Here is an 18,891-nt window from a genome sequence, read left to right as displayed (position 1 = left end):
ATAATTGGACTTCATTCTTTGATGAATGAGTGCTATAATAAACGCGTCTAAGCAAAGCAGGTAGTAAGGCTGAATAACCCTGCAAAATGGGGGTACCTACGTGTGATCTGTCACATGAGGTGTTCTGAAAGATTTACAATTTAAGAAGGCATTATTCTTTGGCAAATTTGGTGTGAAATAATTGCAAAATGAAATTTGTAAAAATGTAAAATGTACTAGTTGCTCAGGAAAAGCACGGATTACTGGAGGAGCAGCAGCAACACAATTTTCTGCTTTCTCCCCCGTGGACTGAAGTCTAGTGGGGACAGATCAGATTTGCAGGTGAAAAACATCATTTCTCTTCGCCCTTATATTCAAAAGGCCACATCCTCAGCAGCTGTAAATTCTTATGCTTTCAACAAACCATAATTTACGTTTGCTACGGTTCTGGCACAAGAAAGCCTTCCTTAATTTCTGACCATACCTTAATCGAATGAATAGAAGGACAATTTCCCAAACTCCTTATTCCTACCGGGGTTAAAAATAAAGCTGATAAAATAGTTGAAGGCCCCAGTTTGTTTACATGTCTGCACTGAAAGGATGTTATGTTTATCTTAGCCTTCCTCTCCTGCAATATGGTTAAACACCTGTGCATACTGGATTGATGAGGTGTCACATTCATGAAATTCACATGGAATTACTTTTTCAGTGAAGATGCCAAGTGAGGGATGCTAAGAATGGTCATAGCTATTGTTGTTGAATTTTCAAGAGATTTTTTTTTTTTTTTAATATTAAAAAACCTGCCCACAGGTCATGAATATTTAATTTCCTTTTCAGCCAAACTTTGTACACAAATTATTCCCGCATTGCCTGGGAAGGCGCTGACTTTCAAGAAATGCTGGAGGGACACTGACACTCCTATTTAGCTAGCAGTGCACCCCAAATCACAGGCCTCATTCACAAGCATGACCTTCATTTCACTTCATTACATACAAAAGAACTAAACACCGAACAGTGATTCCCCCAGTTAAATGTTGATATTGTGGCTAAATATTTTTAGGATTTTCCATATGTCTTCAGGGTTTCTTTTGTGTTTGCTTTACGTTTCCCTAACACAAAGGCTTCTTTTGTCTAATTTTATTCTGGCTTTAATTATGAAAAATAAAAATAAAGAGAAGAAAAGGCATGCAATTTTTAGACTTCCTGCAGTCTGGTATCAGAATCCTCTGTTTAAAGGAGGACTTCATGTTTCTCAAAATCCTGGCAAAGAAAACATAAAAGGGTAAGGGAAGAAGTATCAACTAAGTAGCATAAGAAAGTAGTATTTTAGGGCAAAGGAGATGCTCTTTTACTGTTCATAAAACCATTCCAATCCACTCAAAACATCTAAACACAAATCTGCAAACACTGAAGAGAAATCAAGTGTCTTAAGACTTCTAAGTATCTGCTCTTATTGCTCTTCATAGTAAAAGTCTGTATTTCTTCTGAGTCTAAATGAAGAGTTCTTGTTTCGTCACAGGAAGTTTTTGATTAATTAATTTGCATTGCAGAGCAATATATAGCCTTAAATTTTCACACAGGTTGCATCCATTTCCTGTAATCCCTCATAAAGTCAGGAGAAGAGGCATATTCAAACTTCCATCTTTCCTGAGAAGGAAACTTGGAATTTATTTCTAAATCATATCAATCGATCTCTGCACATCACTAAGCAACTTTCCATTTGTTTTCCTTTCCATGGTCAATTCCTCAATAATGTTAGTGCTTTATTGTAGACACACGCTCAAAAAATTACATATTGAGTAATTTTCACTTTAGACAAGACAGACAACAGGCAAGAGATGAGAAAACATCAGCAACTAAATGGCTTAACCGAGGTCAAGGAAGTCTATTGGCAGAGCTAAGAAATAAACTAGACTTGCCAAGTTGCAAAGAAACTTTACATTCAGGTCCTCTCCCACGCTTCCTCCTGGTTGCTTCAGTAACACTTGTTTGTTCATCTTATTTTCAATTGTTGATAACATTTGTAAACCGGTCCTAAAGGATACCAGTCCCTGTAGCTCAAGAGAACCATCAATACACCTGCGAGACAAGTGCCTTTGGGCTACTTCTAGGGGGAAAACACCGCCTGCTTAGCTTGCTCTTTGGCCACTGACAGATTGCTATGAATAGTGTTTCCTGTACAGGCAAACACCGTTTCCTCTGTGCCCGCCCCAGTGCCCATCGTGCTCTCTCAGTGCATTTCCAACTAAGCCACGTATTTTTGGCGTTCTTCCCAAAGCCTCTCTGTTACTGCTGAATCAGTATTTCACCCCTGTCCTACTACATGTCTATTCTTACAGGGTGTCGCATCCTTTCATTTATTATTACTGTCTTTCAGTCTTCTCTAAACCATCCAAACCAATCATTTGTAGAAGCAGATGGGAAAAATCAATGAGACAACTGATTTTACCACTAATTATAAGCTGTTTAACAGCATGTATGTCTACCCATGAAGTGAAAACAGAATTCTTTCCTCAGCTTTGAGGAAAGCTTTGAGCAAAACTTTCATCTCTTTGCACAGAGCTATACGTTCAGTTCAGGAGGGGTAGCACTTTGTTACTTTGCTATAAGAAGGGATATTAAGCAATGCATTTAATGAAAGAAAGTAATGTAATAAATATAATTATATTTCTCAGTCATTAATAGAGATGCCAGTTCCAGCTGGGACATTCTTGCTTTCTCACTGTACTAGTTAGTAATGGCTCTTTTTGATGAGTTTTCATTAAGATCTCCTTCCAATCAGCTCTTTAACATACTAGTAGCTTGATGCTCGATATAGCACTAATTAAACAGCTCAGTAGTCAAGGAGAAAAAAAACAAAACAACCCCCCAACCTCACCTATTAATAAAGAGATTGTGTAATCCTGCAGACCTGAGGCTATAATCTTTACTGCAACATTTCTATAGACCAGCGGAAGGGAAAAAGAAACCCTCAGCCCCACAAACCTTACATGGATAATGTAGGTCATTATTATCAGCTGTTACTAATAGCTCAATAGGAATCTTTCTAACTGGGACAAGTTTCTCCTCTGACTGCAGCTTGTGTCACCCCAAAGGCTGCTCTAGGCCAATTCAAACTGGAAAACATGAGGTAGTCAAGAAGCATCTTACTCTGTGTGATGCTGGGACAAAAGCATGCGAGTGTCCTCAGGGAAGCCTTGCCACAGAAGATAATGGTGAAGGGTTTGCACATATGCCCTTGTCTGTAGGAGGTTTGTGACAAACAGCTGCAGTGCATGTTAGAACTGGATTTGACAAACCATCCCTGGCTGTGCTGCTCAAGAAGTTCAGAGATGTTCCTTGGCTACAGTCAGCAGGACATACCAGCTATTTTCCTTACGTTTCTTAGTTCCTTTTCACTAGAGCTCTTTGCTAGCAGACCACTTTTATTCACTTTTTGGCCAGAGGTGGCCTGCAAGCCATCACTTGAACAGGATTTGGCTCTTGATATTTGCTATAGAAAACATTAGAAGGTACAGTAGCAGTTGGGAAATGCTAAGATTTAAGGAGAAAGAAATCAGTGCTTTTAGCATTTTTAATTTCTAATACCCCACTAGAACATCTTTGCCCCTTTGCCACTCAAAGTGTTGATTCCAATATCAGTATTCACCTTTAAACCATAAACTTACTGCAGAGAAGTGTTAACAGCACTCTCTGGTGCCTCTCATTCTCTGCAGTCTCTAACGAGGTGTTGCTATGACAGGTGATGATAAAGAAGCGTGTTGTACACAACAGCTAAGCCGCAGTTGCAGGCTTTGTTCAGGCACTGTTATGACAGCAAGAGAGGATGATGGCAACAGAATACACGTGTGCCTGTGGGCTCACATCGCAGAAGCAGAATATTTTAGTAGACAAAGGAAACACTTTTTTCTAACTCTACTGTCATTCTCCCCATGGATTTCCTTACTGATACAGTTATTTATAAATCTTATTCTTGAATAAGATGAAGTAATAATTTAAAGAAAGTGAATAATGGTCATTGAAGCACTGAACCCAAAACTGGCTTAAAAAGCCTGTCTGTAGAGAGCAAATACAGACATGTATGTTTAACTGACAAAGTCAAGGCATAGGGTCTAAAAATTAAATGCCTAATTTAACAAATGTTAAAATGGCTATATCACCCTTTAAAAATTATCCTGCTGACAGATGTTGAAAAAGTGATTCATCTGTTACCATTTGTAGGAGTTGTGGAAGAGCTCATCTTTTACCACTGATCAGCCCATACTGAATTTAGGATACTGAATTAGTGGGATGACTCAGGTTTGCTTTTCTTGCACAGCAAAAGAGCGTGTGTAAAAAATAGGAATGGAATATTAACAGATACAATTCTTATTGATAATATCACATTTTAAAATTAGGGTTTTGACTTAAGTTTGACTTAAGTAATCAAATAGCCTCAGAAGATCCACAAGGATTAAAAGGCAGAACTGATCAGAGGATAATGTTGTTTCATAGAAACTGCAGAGATTTCAAGGGTTCCCCCCCACCCCCTTTTTGCACTGGAGCAGAACAAATTCTCTTCAATTTTTTTCCAAATATCTATTTTTAGAAGGCATTCTGAACTATAAAATTTAGAAGGGAAAGAGTGTGTGAAATATCAATGATGAATGTGGGCAAGTGGTCAAATCAGATCCAGAACGCTTAAATGATGTGTTCTGCTTTGAATCAAATACATAGCGAGGACTTGAACCTGCATCTACTTTGCATTAAAACCAGATCAAAACCACCGCCCAATGCCCACTGAACTATGAGAAAGCCTCTTTTCAACTTTTCTGCCTCCTTGGGGGAAAAAAAAAAAAAAAAGTAATTGTTGAGACTCATACATTTCTGGGGGGACTAAAAATAAACCTTGAAACCCCATGGAAGGTTCATTGCAATTCAGTCAGCTTCGGACTTAGGAAGAGAAGGAAGGACGCAATTCTAGTATTAGCCAGATATTTACCTGTAAGTAAATATTACTGTCCAATAACATTTATATACAGCACACTGATACAATTTTATAACATCTGATAAAAGAAACTAAGGGTTCAGTCACATGAAAACATCTGGTTACTCCCACACATCTGCTTACAGCCGTATACTGCAACTGCACTAAATGTAGAACAAACAAACATATGCGTAGGAATAAGCGTAGGATGTAATTGTTCCTCTGCCAAAAGTGTTGGAAAAGTACCAGTTAGTTTTTTGGCGGGGTTTTTTTGTTCATTTGTTGGTTTTTAGGGGTGATGATGGGGAGGAGGAGGTCTTTGCAAGCAAGGACCTGGGTGTGCTGATTGACGAGAAGCTCAACATGAGCCAGCAATGGGTGATTGCAGCCCAGAAGGCCAACTGTATCCTGGGCTACATCAGAAGTGTGGCCAGCAGGTCAAGGGAGGTGATTCTGCCCGTCTACTCCACTCTCGTGAGACCCCACCTGGAGTACTGCATCCAGCTCTGGAGTCCCCAACATAAGAAGGACATGGACCTGTTGGAGCAAGTCCAGAGGAGGGCCACGAGGATGATTGGAAGGCTGGAGCACCTCTCCTATGAGGAGAGGCTGAAAGAGCTGGGGCTGTTCAGCCTGGAGAAGAGAAGGCTCTGGGGAGATCTTATTGTGGTCTTCCAGTACCTAAAGGGGGCCTACAGGAGAGCTGGGGAAGGACTTTTTACTAGAGCATGTAGTGATAGGACGAGGGGGAATGGCTTCAAACTGGAAGAGGGCAGGTTTATATTAAACATTAGGAAGAAATTTTTCACTTTGAGGGTGGTGAGGCACTGGAACAGGTTGCCCAAAGAAGTTGTTGAGGCCCCATCCCTGGAGGTGTTCAAGGCCAGGCTGGACATGGCCTTGGGCAACCTGGTCTAGTGGGTTGTGTCCCTGCCCATGGCGGGGGGTTGGAACTCGATGATCTTCAAGGTCCTTTCCAACCTAAACTATTCTATGAGTCTATGATATATATGTGTATATATACATGTGTATATATATTTATGTATATATATTTCCATATATATATATTTTAGCCTTTCGACCACTTTGATCTCTGACACTGTAAGACCCTGTAAGCGTACTCTGAAGTACAGCTTGTGGGCCAGAGTTTCTAGAAGGAAGTCAATGTGCGCACTCCAGAGTTACTGGACCTTGATCTATTCAAGATAAGAGCAAAGCTTGTTAGCTTCAACATAATGAGTACTACATGTTACTGAAATGCTGAAATCTTTTAACTTAAGAATAAAGAAGTTTGTTCTTGGAACTGACTGATGATGGTGTCTTACAAGTGCACACAAATTTCTGACCCAAGCACAATAAGCTATTAAGTTCTCATTTTTGCAATTATATTTTTCAGCTATGCTAAAAAAGAGTTTTGCAAACTGCAGCCTAAAATTTTCTGAAAGAGCTCTCGTAACACAACAGTAACCCAGCACAGCGACATATATCCAATGTGCTCAATTCCTGTTGCAGAAACACCAAATACAGTGATTCCCCAGGATAACAGATGCTATACAGCTTCTACTTTAGACAAATATACCTTCTGGATGTTGAATTGCATTTTACTTTTATATGCTATTTATTGAGAATTTATATCAAAGCGACAATTGTCTTCAATTCCTTATATAATCATGAGACATATATCGCTCTGCACAAATGAGTCGGTCCTAAAGAACTTAATGATGCCACAAAGGATGGCATAGTCTTTCCCAAGCTCTGCTCTTGGCAGCCAGATAATTTTTTAAAAATTATTTTTACCTGACAAATTTAGATTTAGACTTTTTTAAAAATTATTTTAAAATTACCATCTCTTTAATTGCTGAAAAAAAACCCAAAACTATATAAAATATGTATTATAAATATATTAAAAACTGTTACTCTACCTCTCCATTAAAGAAGCAGAAAATTGTAGCCACCAGTAGACCCTGTAAAATAAAAAGATTCTGCTTTATTTCACATGCATATGGATTTTTCCAGGTTTAAGATAATTAGAGATTACTGATAAAATTCAGATATAGATAGCAAAGAAAAAGTAGTAGAAATCTAAACCTGGTGAATGATTTTTTAAAATACATTACTAAAAAGTATTGGGCCAGCTATCTACCATGATCTTTCTCTCCTTTAAGAAATGAAAATCCAGCATATTGAGAAAGTTAAAGTAATTTATAAGAATATTGTATGAAGGTCTTTAAAAATGAAAATAACATGATAATTTCTGTTTTATTTGCTTCACTTGCCAGGCGCTATCTAGCTCAAGTCGGCAAAAAGTGTTTAATGCTTCCTACCTGGTAGTGCATAAGGATGTGCATCACATAATCATACACTTCCTCAGCGATCCTTCCCTCTGGTCGCCATGGAAACAGGACAAATTCAATGCCAAGTAGTGGAACAAGGATCAGGGTAGCTCTGACTGCTTTCATGTACAGGTTGGATTCTGCCTTGTGGGTGTCTTTCAGCTTTGTTATGAGAACACGAACGATATTTAGCAGGAAGAAAAGGTTCACCTGTCAGAAAAGAAAGCGACACTCGAGATAGTCTGAAAAATAAACCCCCATGCTGTTTTGTGATACTTAAAACCATAAAGTCAAAAAAACTCATACTACATGGACAGCATTGTGATTGTACAACAAACAAGAGTTAAAACTCTTTGAAAACACCTTTAAGTAACTGAGAGTGGGCTCTAATGTCTGTTATCCACATGCATTGCTCTATGTTATTAATTATCCATCCAGATAACCGTTGGTCTTCCAGTGTTAACAATCCACGGACCTGTCTCTCTGCTATCACAGTAACAGTACACAGGTGAATGATTAGTTTTATTTAAAATGATGATGTCTTTTTAGGTTGGTCAAGAAAGAGGATGACACTCTTCCCCCTTTGTATTTAAATATGGTTCTTCAAAAAGCTACTTTTTTATTTTTCAAGTATGAATTTGATAAATATATAGAGCAGAAAATAATCAGATTAAAAAAAAAATAAAAAGAAACAAAATTGCGGGCAAAATGCTTCTAGAGGGAACTGTATACTCCTGTAGACAAACAGCAGATTTAACATTCTTGGAGTGGCCGGTGGTTGATTTTTGGAGCATTCAGCAGAACTGCAAATGGGACAAGCACCGAAATGGTGCTCTGCATCACTCTCATGCACTACTGAACTTGGTTATTTCCATAGCTATTAAGGTTTTTCATGTTAACAGTGGTGTATATCTGTTCATTCAGTTTTATATATAAAAAAAAAATAATCCCAAACTGAAATCACAACTATGCAGACTGTACCTTTCAACTCATTGTAAGCAACCACAAAACTAATACACACACGTATGCATGTGTATACACATACACACACATATATATACCCAGCAGCCTAAGCACATGAGTAACCAGAGCAACAGCAATGTTAGTGATGATTACACCGTATTTTCATCTGTTGTGCAATAATGGCAGCCCCTTATAGAAACTAGAGCTAGAAGAGACCTTGGGAGCTCAGCCAGTCCCATCACCTTGCTCAAGGTCACAGAGGCAAGACAACGAGGCGTAGGGGATTCGCTGTGGAAGGGAGAGACATAGACTCTGGTCCTATCTCTTCTTCCAGATAATTATCTGTCCTCGTCAACAACTATCTAGAGACAAAAGGCGGTGACGAGGAAAGAAGCCAGCAGACAACGAGACAGACAACTCCCTTCGAAACAGACTAGGAGGTCCTGGTCTAAGGGAAGGCCTCTGTCTTGCTGTAGGACAAGTGCAAACAGGCAAGCCATTTCAGACCATATGTGTCACCATGTCCTCCACAGCCCTGGCAGAATTCTTTCATGTCAGTTAAGGTTTTCACGATAAACAGCTGCATATTGTTATAGCAACGAGGCCCTTGACAGATATGTGATGTTATTTATATTATTCTTACATGCTATTTAAATCATTTTAACAGGAAATAGTTTTACATAGGAAACCACTGCATAAATTTCTCCTGGAAGTCTCCAGCTACCTTTAAGCTTTGTTTAAGCAACCAAGGTCTCCTGAGTCTTTCTCAAGGGATTTATTTAGGTTTTATGCAGCCTACGATCCTCATCCAACTTCCTATAGTACACATAGACAATAAGTCCTTCCTCCACTTCTAAATTTAATCCTTCTCAAATCTACTAGTTCAACATCAACATGTCTCAGAGTTTTCAGCCTTCTTGTGTTTCGGTAGCATGGCCAATTCCTATAATACTGTCCTTGAATGCTAACTGATGATGAAGGTTGCGGCAGCCAGCAGAAAAATACCACCCATCAAACTATTTAATTTACAACATGCTGAAATGCACCGAATTTTTCTAATTGTTCCACTTACCCACCAAAACCACAAAAAAGCGCACAAAAATAAGCGCACCAAGAGTTTGCAAATAGGTATTAGGGCAAACAGAAAAGATGAATGAGGCAAAGCAGAGGACAGAGAAGAGGAGCATGCCTGTCAGTAAAAGTACGCAACGCCACTTTTTGACGTGTATCTCTTCTGTCACAAACACAGTGGGATCAGGACGAACTGAATTCTTAAAGTGATGAGAACGGGTCTTGACTTTAGCAAGGTAGCGAGTAGGTTTTTACATTTAAGCAAATGGAATTACTCGCGTGTATATTATCATCAAATTGACTGTGATGGTTTGTAAAGCCTCGGAGGGGTCCCGTTGTGCCAACTGCACTATGAACACACGGTAAAATACCGGCAGCTCCTCAGTGACCTGAAAAGCGAACCGGGCAAATGAGCAACAATGGAAACAAAGGCAGAGAAGGCAATCCTAGACAAAAAGAAATGTTGGCACCTATACTGGGAACTTAATAGAATTTAGGTTCTGCCTTATGAGTGGCTGTGAACTTAGCTGAGCTTCTAAGTCAATAGGAGCTGCAGTTCTGGATTTAAACTCTCCTCAGGTCCCTGATATTTCTACGTCTCCCCATGCTGAGTTTGTGCTAAGCAGTACGGTAATCCTTATTAGCATGTGGGTTTAAATTCTGTCTAAATTCCTCCTGAGGATGATATAAACAGACCATTCTCAGCTCAAGAAACTCAGATATTCTTAGATACTAGCCGGTAGCCATTGCATGGCTTTTAATCTAGTTATGCAGCTTCAGATCTTCGCCTGCTTGAGCCTGGCTTGCTTGGGCAGAAATTGAGTCAAATTTTACACCCGGCCTGCAGACATCCCCAAGGCTGCGTATATGAATGCCAAGCGTTCAGCTTCTAAACTCCTAACTCTTGTACTACATCCAGCTTAAAATCATTAAATAGGTCAGTGACAAAGCTAGGAGCTCCTGAACTTCCTTCTAGTACACGTTCACTGAGTGCACTTGCTTCTTCTGCTAAAAGAATTTCATCTATAAAAGGCTGCAGTCTAAGACACTGATACATATTATTATAGGGCAAAATAAACAGGCCTGGATTATTTATATAAATAATGGCATACCTAAATCAAAATCGACTCTTTCAGTGGCACCAATGCAAACCAAATCACTAGTGCACTGGCACATCTGAAATCTACCCTTAAATCACTACGGCTTTTATTAAAGTTCAAACCCATTGCTTTTTTCCCCTTCTCCATTTTAATCAATATTTGTCTGGTGTAAAAACTAACATCACCCTCTACTGTTTCATTCCCGCACTATTTCTTTAATTGTGGTTGCTTAGGCAAACGGTTGTAATTAAATGGTCAACTGGAGACAATTCCAATCAAAATGCAACCTATGTCTGCTCCCATTTCCAGTTTCTTTGGCAGTGATCTGACCACAGTTATGTAATAGCAGGGACCGTAAAAGCAGCATTATTGTTAACTTTATGTAATTGTAGGATTTTCAGTGATGTACAAGAGTAAAACTCCCATTGGCTTCTGCCAATTCTCCCTGGCACCCACTTGACAGTCCTCTTCATGCTCTTTGAGATCTTGCTCCTACAAGTAGAAACAGTGTCTTCTCCCCTCGTTATCTAATTTGCAGTTTAATATTGTTGCTTAAATGTCTACTAAAGCAGGTCATGCTTAGTAAAGTGTGAAAATTGTATCTGGCAAGCAGGCTGCTTAAGCAAATGAGGGTTCTGTTCACAAAGCCTAAACACATGCATTTCATCTAATGTCTTTATCCCTGGCTCATCTTCTTCTGAATTGACATATTACTTTTTTTTTTTTGTTACCAGAAAGGAAAGCAACTCCTTTAAGGTATTTTCATATCACAGGCAAGATGCGTAGTTGTGTTTACTCTTTGTTATTCCCACGTGGTTTTCAAATAAATTTGCTGATTATACTAAGGCAAAAAAAATGCAAGAGGAAACCCCTTCAAGTCAGCTCATGAAAAATATAGGACTATCACAGGTATAAATCTTTGCAAATTGCAAAGGGAATGGACACAGATTCTGCCCAAACCAAGCCCACAGACGCGATTATTATGCCTCTGTGGTGCATATATATATATATAAATCTATATATAAAATCGAAGGACATTCTTAGTGTTGCCTCGAGTGGGAAGAAGACTTGACAGTTTGGGACTGATCCAGTACATGAGAAACCAGTAGGAGTCTGCCCATTGTTTTCAATGTGACTTTGTGGAGGCCACTGCTGGGAAGGAGAAAATGACCTTATGTTCTAAAATGATGTCACTTAATGGCAGATGGTAGAGTATCATCATTACACAACTTTTTCTGTTGTTATCTAAGGAAGCTCTGACTAATATAAATTATATTTCAGCTTTAAAGAGTTCTATCTAAGTGATATATCTGTGAGGAGACACCTGAACAAAGGAAATAACAACAAGGCAATGCAGAATAGCATAGAGTTTCTGGGTGAAATACAGCACCACCGTGCAAAAAAAACCTATCCCTTTCTGTGAAAACAGGATTTCTCCTTCTGTGTAAATTAGAAAGAGGAAAAATTGAAAGGATTAAGAATTGGTTTTAAGTTTACAGACTAGAGTGCTAGTTAAAGTGTCTTTACATTAACATATATGGCAGACCTGATTAACATGACAAGGGATTATCAGTAATAATTCACACCCCAAGGGCCGTGGATCTCAATAATTTTATGGGGATTGCCTCTGTCTTCCCATGCAGAGGACTTCAGGTGTGTCATGGTATCAACACGATCTTCAAAATCTAAGTTCACCAGCTAATTTTGCTGTGAATGAAAACGGAAGTCACAAGAACGACAGGATTTATGCAGTGGTTTTCAGAGAGAATTCTCTATGCACAGAATGCCCTCCGCAAATATTCATTAACAATTTAACAGAAGAGGAAGTTCACGTAGATCAGAAACTGAAATGATTTCCAAAAGGTTACTTAATGTTTTCATTCTTAATGAATCTCCTCGCATGAACTGAAAAGCTGTAAGAAAAGTCAGCAGATGCGTATAAAATACCTTCGCCCGATCAGCTTGAAGTTTGTGTAACAATAAAAGAGATGACTGTAACATATATAGTCAGCAGCTAATTCAGGTCAGGTATAGAATGCCTCTACACTGCAGCATTCTTCGCATTATGCATTCATAGATATTAATTATGTAGATAGTCGTGTAAGTCGGTACATACAAGTATTTTCTTTTACTATGCACCTATTTCTATTTAGCCATAATCATAGGTTAAATTGCGTCCTAGAATAACTGAAGTACAACATTGATTTTTATACAGTGGAGTCTCGAGCGAGTTACCTAGAATTTAACGTCTTCAGCAGCAAACATTGGTGTAATAGAGCTGGCATTAACTTGGAGTGTAAGCCAGAACACTGTGCTCTAAGAGTTCACGGACTCACGAAGAGTTCAGAGGACCCACGAAGAGTTCATGGACTCATGAAGAATTCAGAGGACTCACGAAGCAGAGGAGTTGCAATACGCCGGTGGCCAAAGCACACATTGCTAGATTAGTATCAGAACAGGGGCGGTCACCGATACTTGCAGAACTATTTCCCGCTGGTTCTTTCCCAGGGACCTGCTCTAGTTTCTCTCCATCCCATATTGCCACCCACAGTCAGTCATGACGCTCAAGAGTCCTCTTTCCGAACCTCGGTGAGGTCCGGGCTGGTAGCTCTTTGGCCACATTAGCAGAGTGACACAATGATGCTAGTGGTAGGGTCAACCTGGCAAACGGCCTGGGCAGCGCAGCCCTCCAGTACTCCCAGTAATATTTAGTCCTTCCTTGTCACTAGCATTTAAGTATGATGATAATCAACACTGCAAAACCTGAGCTTCTCAAAGGATCAGGGGTACAGCTCTTTAATGAGGCCAAGACTTGTGTATCCTGTGTGTCTAAGGCACCTACTGGGTTAAGTGAGACTCCTGCAAGTGACAGTGACCTCTAAATGTTAGCTTTAGGCTCTTACCGGCTTTGTAAGCCCATGAAGAACAGCCAGAAAACAAATAAGAACAACAAATTGTTATCTGAAAAATACCTACCAAGAGAGCAGCACAAATAGGGCCATGGATGATGTACAGCAGATGAGTATCAGAGCTGATCCAACAACTAGAGAAAACAAACAGGGATAGAAAAAAAAATATTTGGCATCTTATTATCCGTTGTATTCCTTTTTTTCCCTAAAAGAAAATATAACAATTTCGCACAGTAAGTTAAGATGCTACTTACTTGTCATTATAATATAAACTTCTAGCAACAGCATGTATGCAGGCAGGGATCAGTGGAAAACCTGTGAAGAAAAGACAAAGTTTTTTTCATATATAAACCTGGCAAATAACTAAGTAAACTTGCATCTCTTGCAGGAATCTTCTGTATTTGCACCTCATCCAAACTATGTACCTGCAGAGCAAATAAAGTAAGAGGGACCAATTCACTTCCTGTTTTCTCAGATTTCTTTCTGAGGGGTGCATGAAACCTTATTCCCACTGTCTTGCCAGGAAATTCACACCAACACGCAGCAAAAAAAGGCAAATCAAATTATAACTTTTTAGACTGCAACGATCCATCTTCATTAACACAGATGTTTTTCAGACTGCAGTCCGCAATAACGTTAAACAGGTAAGTAATATTAAAAAGGTAGTTGTATTTATGACCACAGCTTTAACAGTATGATAATCAACGTTGATTATGTCCTCACTGATGGTTGCTGGGTATTCAGAAAACAAGGTCACCTGCAAAACAAAGTTGAAAGGCCGAATTCAAAATTTAAAAAGAATAAACAAATTCGCCATCTGGGGCCCTTGACACGCTGGTGCTACCCAATTTTCAGAACCCGCTGAGCACCTACGGTCTTTGAACCACACCTCAGCTGTGTCTGTAGCGGGACAGCTCGTGACCCAGGTACCAACTCACATTACAGCTGAATGTGCCGACACGCTGAGGCTGAGGAGAAAGGCCTCACTTGCACTTTGTGAATAGGCTGGTGTGCATTATCTCAAATGAGCAGGTTTGGCTTGTTAGTTCTGGTACTGAGATCTTCAGCTACAGCTATTCTGTATTTGCTTAGCGAACAATACAGGTCAAATGGAACTGCTGGAAAAATAAATCCTTGGCCGTCTCTAACTCAGTTCTGACCCTCCACCCTAGACATGGCGAGACTTCTCTGAAAACAAACATTCATTCCTGAATAAACATCTTCGAGATGAGGAACAATGAATAATTACTTCTTAATGTCTTTTTTATAATAGCAGACTATTTTCTCTATACAAAGGAGGAGTCCCTTCCTGACTCCAGAAACGCACAATCTCTCTTTCAGTGAAGATAGAGGTACGTACAACTTCCGACGTTAACATTTCTAAGCCTGTTAAAACACTGCAGACAAAGAAGAGGGGTGTGTCAGCGTCCTTCAAAGCTACCAGCTCAGAGAAGCAAAGGGACAGATGTTCAAATTCTCGTGAAAAGGAGCAAGAGACCGCATCAGCCTGGAAACACAGAACCTGAAATTGCATACCCCAGCCAAGAAGGTAATACCACATCAAGTGTTGTTTCTCAGCAAAAACAGCCACCACAATGAGAGTGTGCAGGTAAATGCCTTCACACAGCATCCAAAAGTAGTTGCAACCCATTAGGTACAGGTAGATGAACTGTGACACTTTGCAGCTAACCTGTTGAAAAAAGCAGAGTGCAATATAAATTTGTAAGTTGCAAAAATCTCAGAGCTTTATTTGCAAAACGGAAAAAAAAATACTGCTTGAGTCAAACGTAAATGTTTATTCTGTTTTTTCACTACAATTACGTATATTTTAAAAATAGAATTTTCATAGAATTTCATACAATTCCACACTTCATGGTGACAAAAAAGTTGGTAACCAAGTCTGTATTTTTAGTATTCAAACATGAGGATCTCTAGATCCTCAAGCACGATGGCAGAAAGCTGTAATGATATCCTTCATTGCAAACGTTGCCGCATTTGACCAATCCAATCAATAAGGAATCTTTAAATTATCTGATGGTAACCGCTCAAGAAAATGTACTTTGATGGGGGTAATCCCCTCTCAATTTTATCAATCACAGCATGCAACTACCCCAGAGAACGACTTATGTTTTTAAAATGCTTTACAATACTTCCAATTTTAACCTAGTCGTAACTCCGCTTAGGGCCAGTTGAGAACTTGCATAGTAGGTTCTGGAAGGAAGCTCGCTTCTTAGCATATATTGGTATTTAGCTTCATTCAAAAGATATTCCTCAACTGAAATGTTATAACGTAACTTATTGTGAAGACTAAAATGCGAGGTTATGAAAAAGGAGCAATAGTAAACTTGCAGAATCGGACACAGTAGATTTTTTTTCCTTCTGAAATTACCATGTGTTTGATTGATTGATTTCTGGCACTTAGCTTAAACCAAAAATCAATATTGTTTTACCACGTTCTGCTACCTAACTCACTTAATGATGACTATCAGCAGCTACCTCAAGCCTATTTTCCAGCACTTTGATGAGCTTCTACAGGAGAAAGAAAATTTGTCTTTTTACTTGATTCAGCTTCTGGAGTTTTGCCCTAACTTTCACAGAATTTAATTTTATCTTCCAGCTCTAAATAAAAATAAAGCCATAGTTAGGCATTTATTTGTTTGTTTGTGTATTTCATTTTCAGGCTCCTCCGTTGCTATAACTCCTAGCCTTTTGGGAGAGGCTACTGATTCACACTTGCCCCAGTATTATCAGGAAATGAGAGAGAGAAAAATTGGACCCAAACGGACAGTTTACTCTGCTTTTTGCTTTTGGAATATAAGGGTCAGCTTTATCTCCCTTCACAAAAAATTAATCCTTCTCATTTCAACTGAAGATGGCAAAATTAAAGCCATAGGAAAGTAGCTGACAGCCAAAATACACTCCAAAGGTTTTTTTTTACTGCCCTTCCTCGGTGAGTTCAACTGTCGTAACCTCACTGTCGTCATCTAGAATAGGCTACTTTACTTAGGCAGTTGTTTCGGTGCAAAAGTGATTTGTACAAATTCAGAAGAGCAGTTCAGTATGCTCCGTCTCTTCAAGTGTTTTTACTGTTTCGAAACCTCAAATGTGAAATGCCCAAAATCGTTGTTAGACATCTGTTGTACTACGTAACATGCGTACGTAAACATTTTAACCTCGCGATATACAACATTTCATCAAGTGTTCATGTCTCATTTCTCTCTTCTGCCTTGCTGAAGTTCTTCACATACAACTCAAACAAGGCTGCCAAACATACTTTTACTTACTGGATTAGTTGCAACCAACTCCTGATTGTTGGCAACTGCAGTCAGTGAAATTATTGTTACAACAGAGTTGCAAACAAAAGAGAAAAATAGATTTTTATGCAGGGTAATCCTCTGGCAACTCAAGCTCCTAGAAAAGAGAAACAAGAACAAATGAATACACGGGGGGACAACTGTGCGTACTTGGGGACAACTCTGAAATTTTGAAATACTAGAGTTCTTTATTTTATTAAGAAGTCTTACATCAACCCTTCCTTCAGCTCCAGTCCAAATTTAACAGGATGATGTGAAAGGTAACACCTTCCTTTAATCTTAATTTTTTGGACAACAGGAGGCAAAGCAAGTACATTCAGTTCCAATATGTTTACAATGAAGGACCTGCTTTGCAGCGGCTATCTAAAAGTGATTTGAATAGCAATAATATAGTATGTTTCGGAAGACTTATACCTTTTTTTCCTGTTAGTACCAGTGGAATTTCCCAATTAACTATCACACCTGAGCTTGAAGAAACTGTTTCTGTTTATCCAAACTTGTTAAGATTTTTTGAAGTTAATTCTCTTACTTACATTCTTGTAATTTCTCTCCCTTAATCCTATAGCTAGAGAAATACCAAAATACATAAAATAAAGCAAATCTTACCTTGACTTTTGTATATAACTAAGTATATAGAATACAATTATGAAATGCAATCTATAACTGCATTTAATTGTGTTAATTTTCAAGTGTGCTTTTAATATGGCAATAAAATTAACGAGAAAAATATGTTTTGAAAAGCTCTTTTTGGTTTGTTTTGTTTTAAACAGAGGTTCAATAATATTAAATAGTACTCAAAGTTGAACACGGTCACAGCTAATTTCTGTTTATTTGCCATTCTAGAGAACGCAGGTCTAACTTAGTATGATTCTAAGAGGTAGGAGTGCTTCTCATTCAGTTTTTTCCAAAGAAATTCAGCTTTACAAACAAACACGAAAGAAGATAGAAAGCCTATACAGTTGTATGTTCAGATCATTGGGATACTAAGGCTTAATGCTCAAAAAGCAAGCGACATCCCTTTTGTTATGAAAGCAGATGACCACTTGATGAAGCTGGGTAAAAACAAGCCTTTTAGATTTAAGAGAGGGGGTGTGTAGCACACATGAGCCAACAAACTTGATCAGAGCCATACAGCACCTCAGTGGCAGCAGTCAGGAGCAGAGCCCGGTTTTGCAGGGTGAGCGTTGCTCGGAGAAACATCTCCCACACGCAAAGAGAAGTGATAAAGACTGTGGTACTGCGGTCACCCTCAGGAAATGCTCTTTGGTTACTTTGGAGAAAGAGTCTACTGAAGCATCTGCCTCCATTTAATAGCCAGCAATATGGAGTGGGGTTGATTGACAAAATGAAAAGACTAACTAGAGGAGGAAAATCTATCACGAGCAACTACTCTTCACTGTTAGAGAAATCAGAAATACATCGACAAAGTCAGCAGGGAAGAAGTCTAAATTGTCACACAGAGGAAAAAAAAAAACTAAATCAAGTTTTCTAGTCTTTTCGAATAGCATGACTGGCAAAAAAGATAAAGTACGGACATTGGTGATTCATTTTTAATTTGGGAGGGCAGGAAGGAGAAGGACTTTATATTTTAACAGAGAAATGCAGATAAGGAATAGTCACCAAAGCTGGAAGAGTATACTGAAATCTGTTGAGAAAGTGATAGATGGAACAAGAAACAATATGACCTCACTGAACGAGAGAGATAGTCAAGACCGGCTATAGAGAAGACTCCACTTCTTGGTTGCGTTCTTTGCAACTATCACAAGAAGAGCGTATGAAGCACCCCACAGCTGACAGGTTCAGACGTGCAGAGTGCAATACCATGAATCAAGCAGACAGAGTTTCTGCCAGTTAAGCCTCGGAGCCCTGAGACATCCTGAGCCTCATGTCACTAAATACAAGGGAAAGAAACCACAGTTAGAAGCCAATGCTGCCACGCAGCACAAGGAACCGCACGAACCTCTGTTTGCCAGGTGTTATTTGCCCGAAGAAAACAGAAAAGAAAAAGTGTCCAAAATACAGAACACAGCTTGGGATATGAACTAAGCGATAAAGTATATTCCATTAGGTTTTTTAAAATTTTATTTTGGCTTTCGTTTTAATGCCTGAAATTTATGTGTTTAATTTAAACACATAAATCTTTGATTATTATAATATGCTGGTTTAATGTTCTTTGAATATGGTGGTCGTTTCCTTCCCCCCCCCCCCCCCCCTATATATTTTATATATGAAAAGAGAGGCAATACTAGATTCCAG

General features: G+C 39.0%; 1 protein-coding gene across 1 annotated transcript in view; it reads right to left on the bottom strand.

Annotated features, from left to right (window-relative positions):
* The window catches only part of CALCRL (calcitonin receptor like receptor), a 66,271-nt gene that overhangs the window by 448 nt on the left and 46,932 nt on the right, over positions 1 to 18,891 (bottom strand). The window contains exons 7-12 of the mRNA XM_082484196.1: positions 16,606 to 16,732; positions 14,858 to 15,011; positions 13,576 to 13,636; positions 13,389 to 13,455; positions 7,270 to 7,488; positions 6,868 to 6,909 (exon numbers count right to left, since the gene is read on the bottom strand). Coding sequence (XP_082340322.1) covers positions 6,868 to 6,909; positions 7,270 to 7,488; positions 13,389 to 13,455; positions 13,576 to 13,636; positions 14,858 to 15,011; positions 16,606 to 16,732 — 670 coding nt within the window. The remainder of the gene's footprint in view (positions 1 to 6,867; positions 6,910 to 7,269; positions 7,489 to 13,388; positions 13,456 to 13,575; positions 13,637 to 14,857; positions 15,012 to 16,605; positions 16,733 to 18,891) is intronic.

This window comes from Vanellus vanellus (genome assembly GCF_965231255.1).
Source record: "Vanellus vanellus genome assembly, chromosome: 5".
NCBI lineage: Eukaryota > Metazoa > Chordata > Aves > Charadriiformes > Charadriidae > Vanellus > Vanellus vanellus.
The sequence above is the reverse complement of the archived record's forward strand: the minus strand, read 5'-3'. Positions and strand labels throughout refer to the sequence as shown.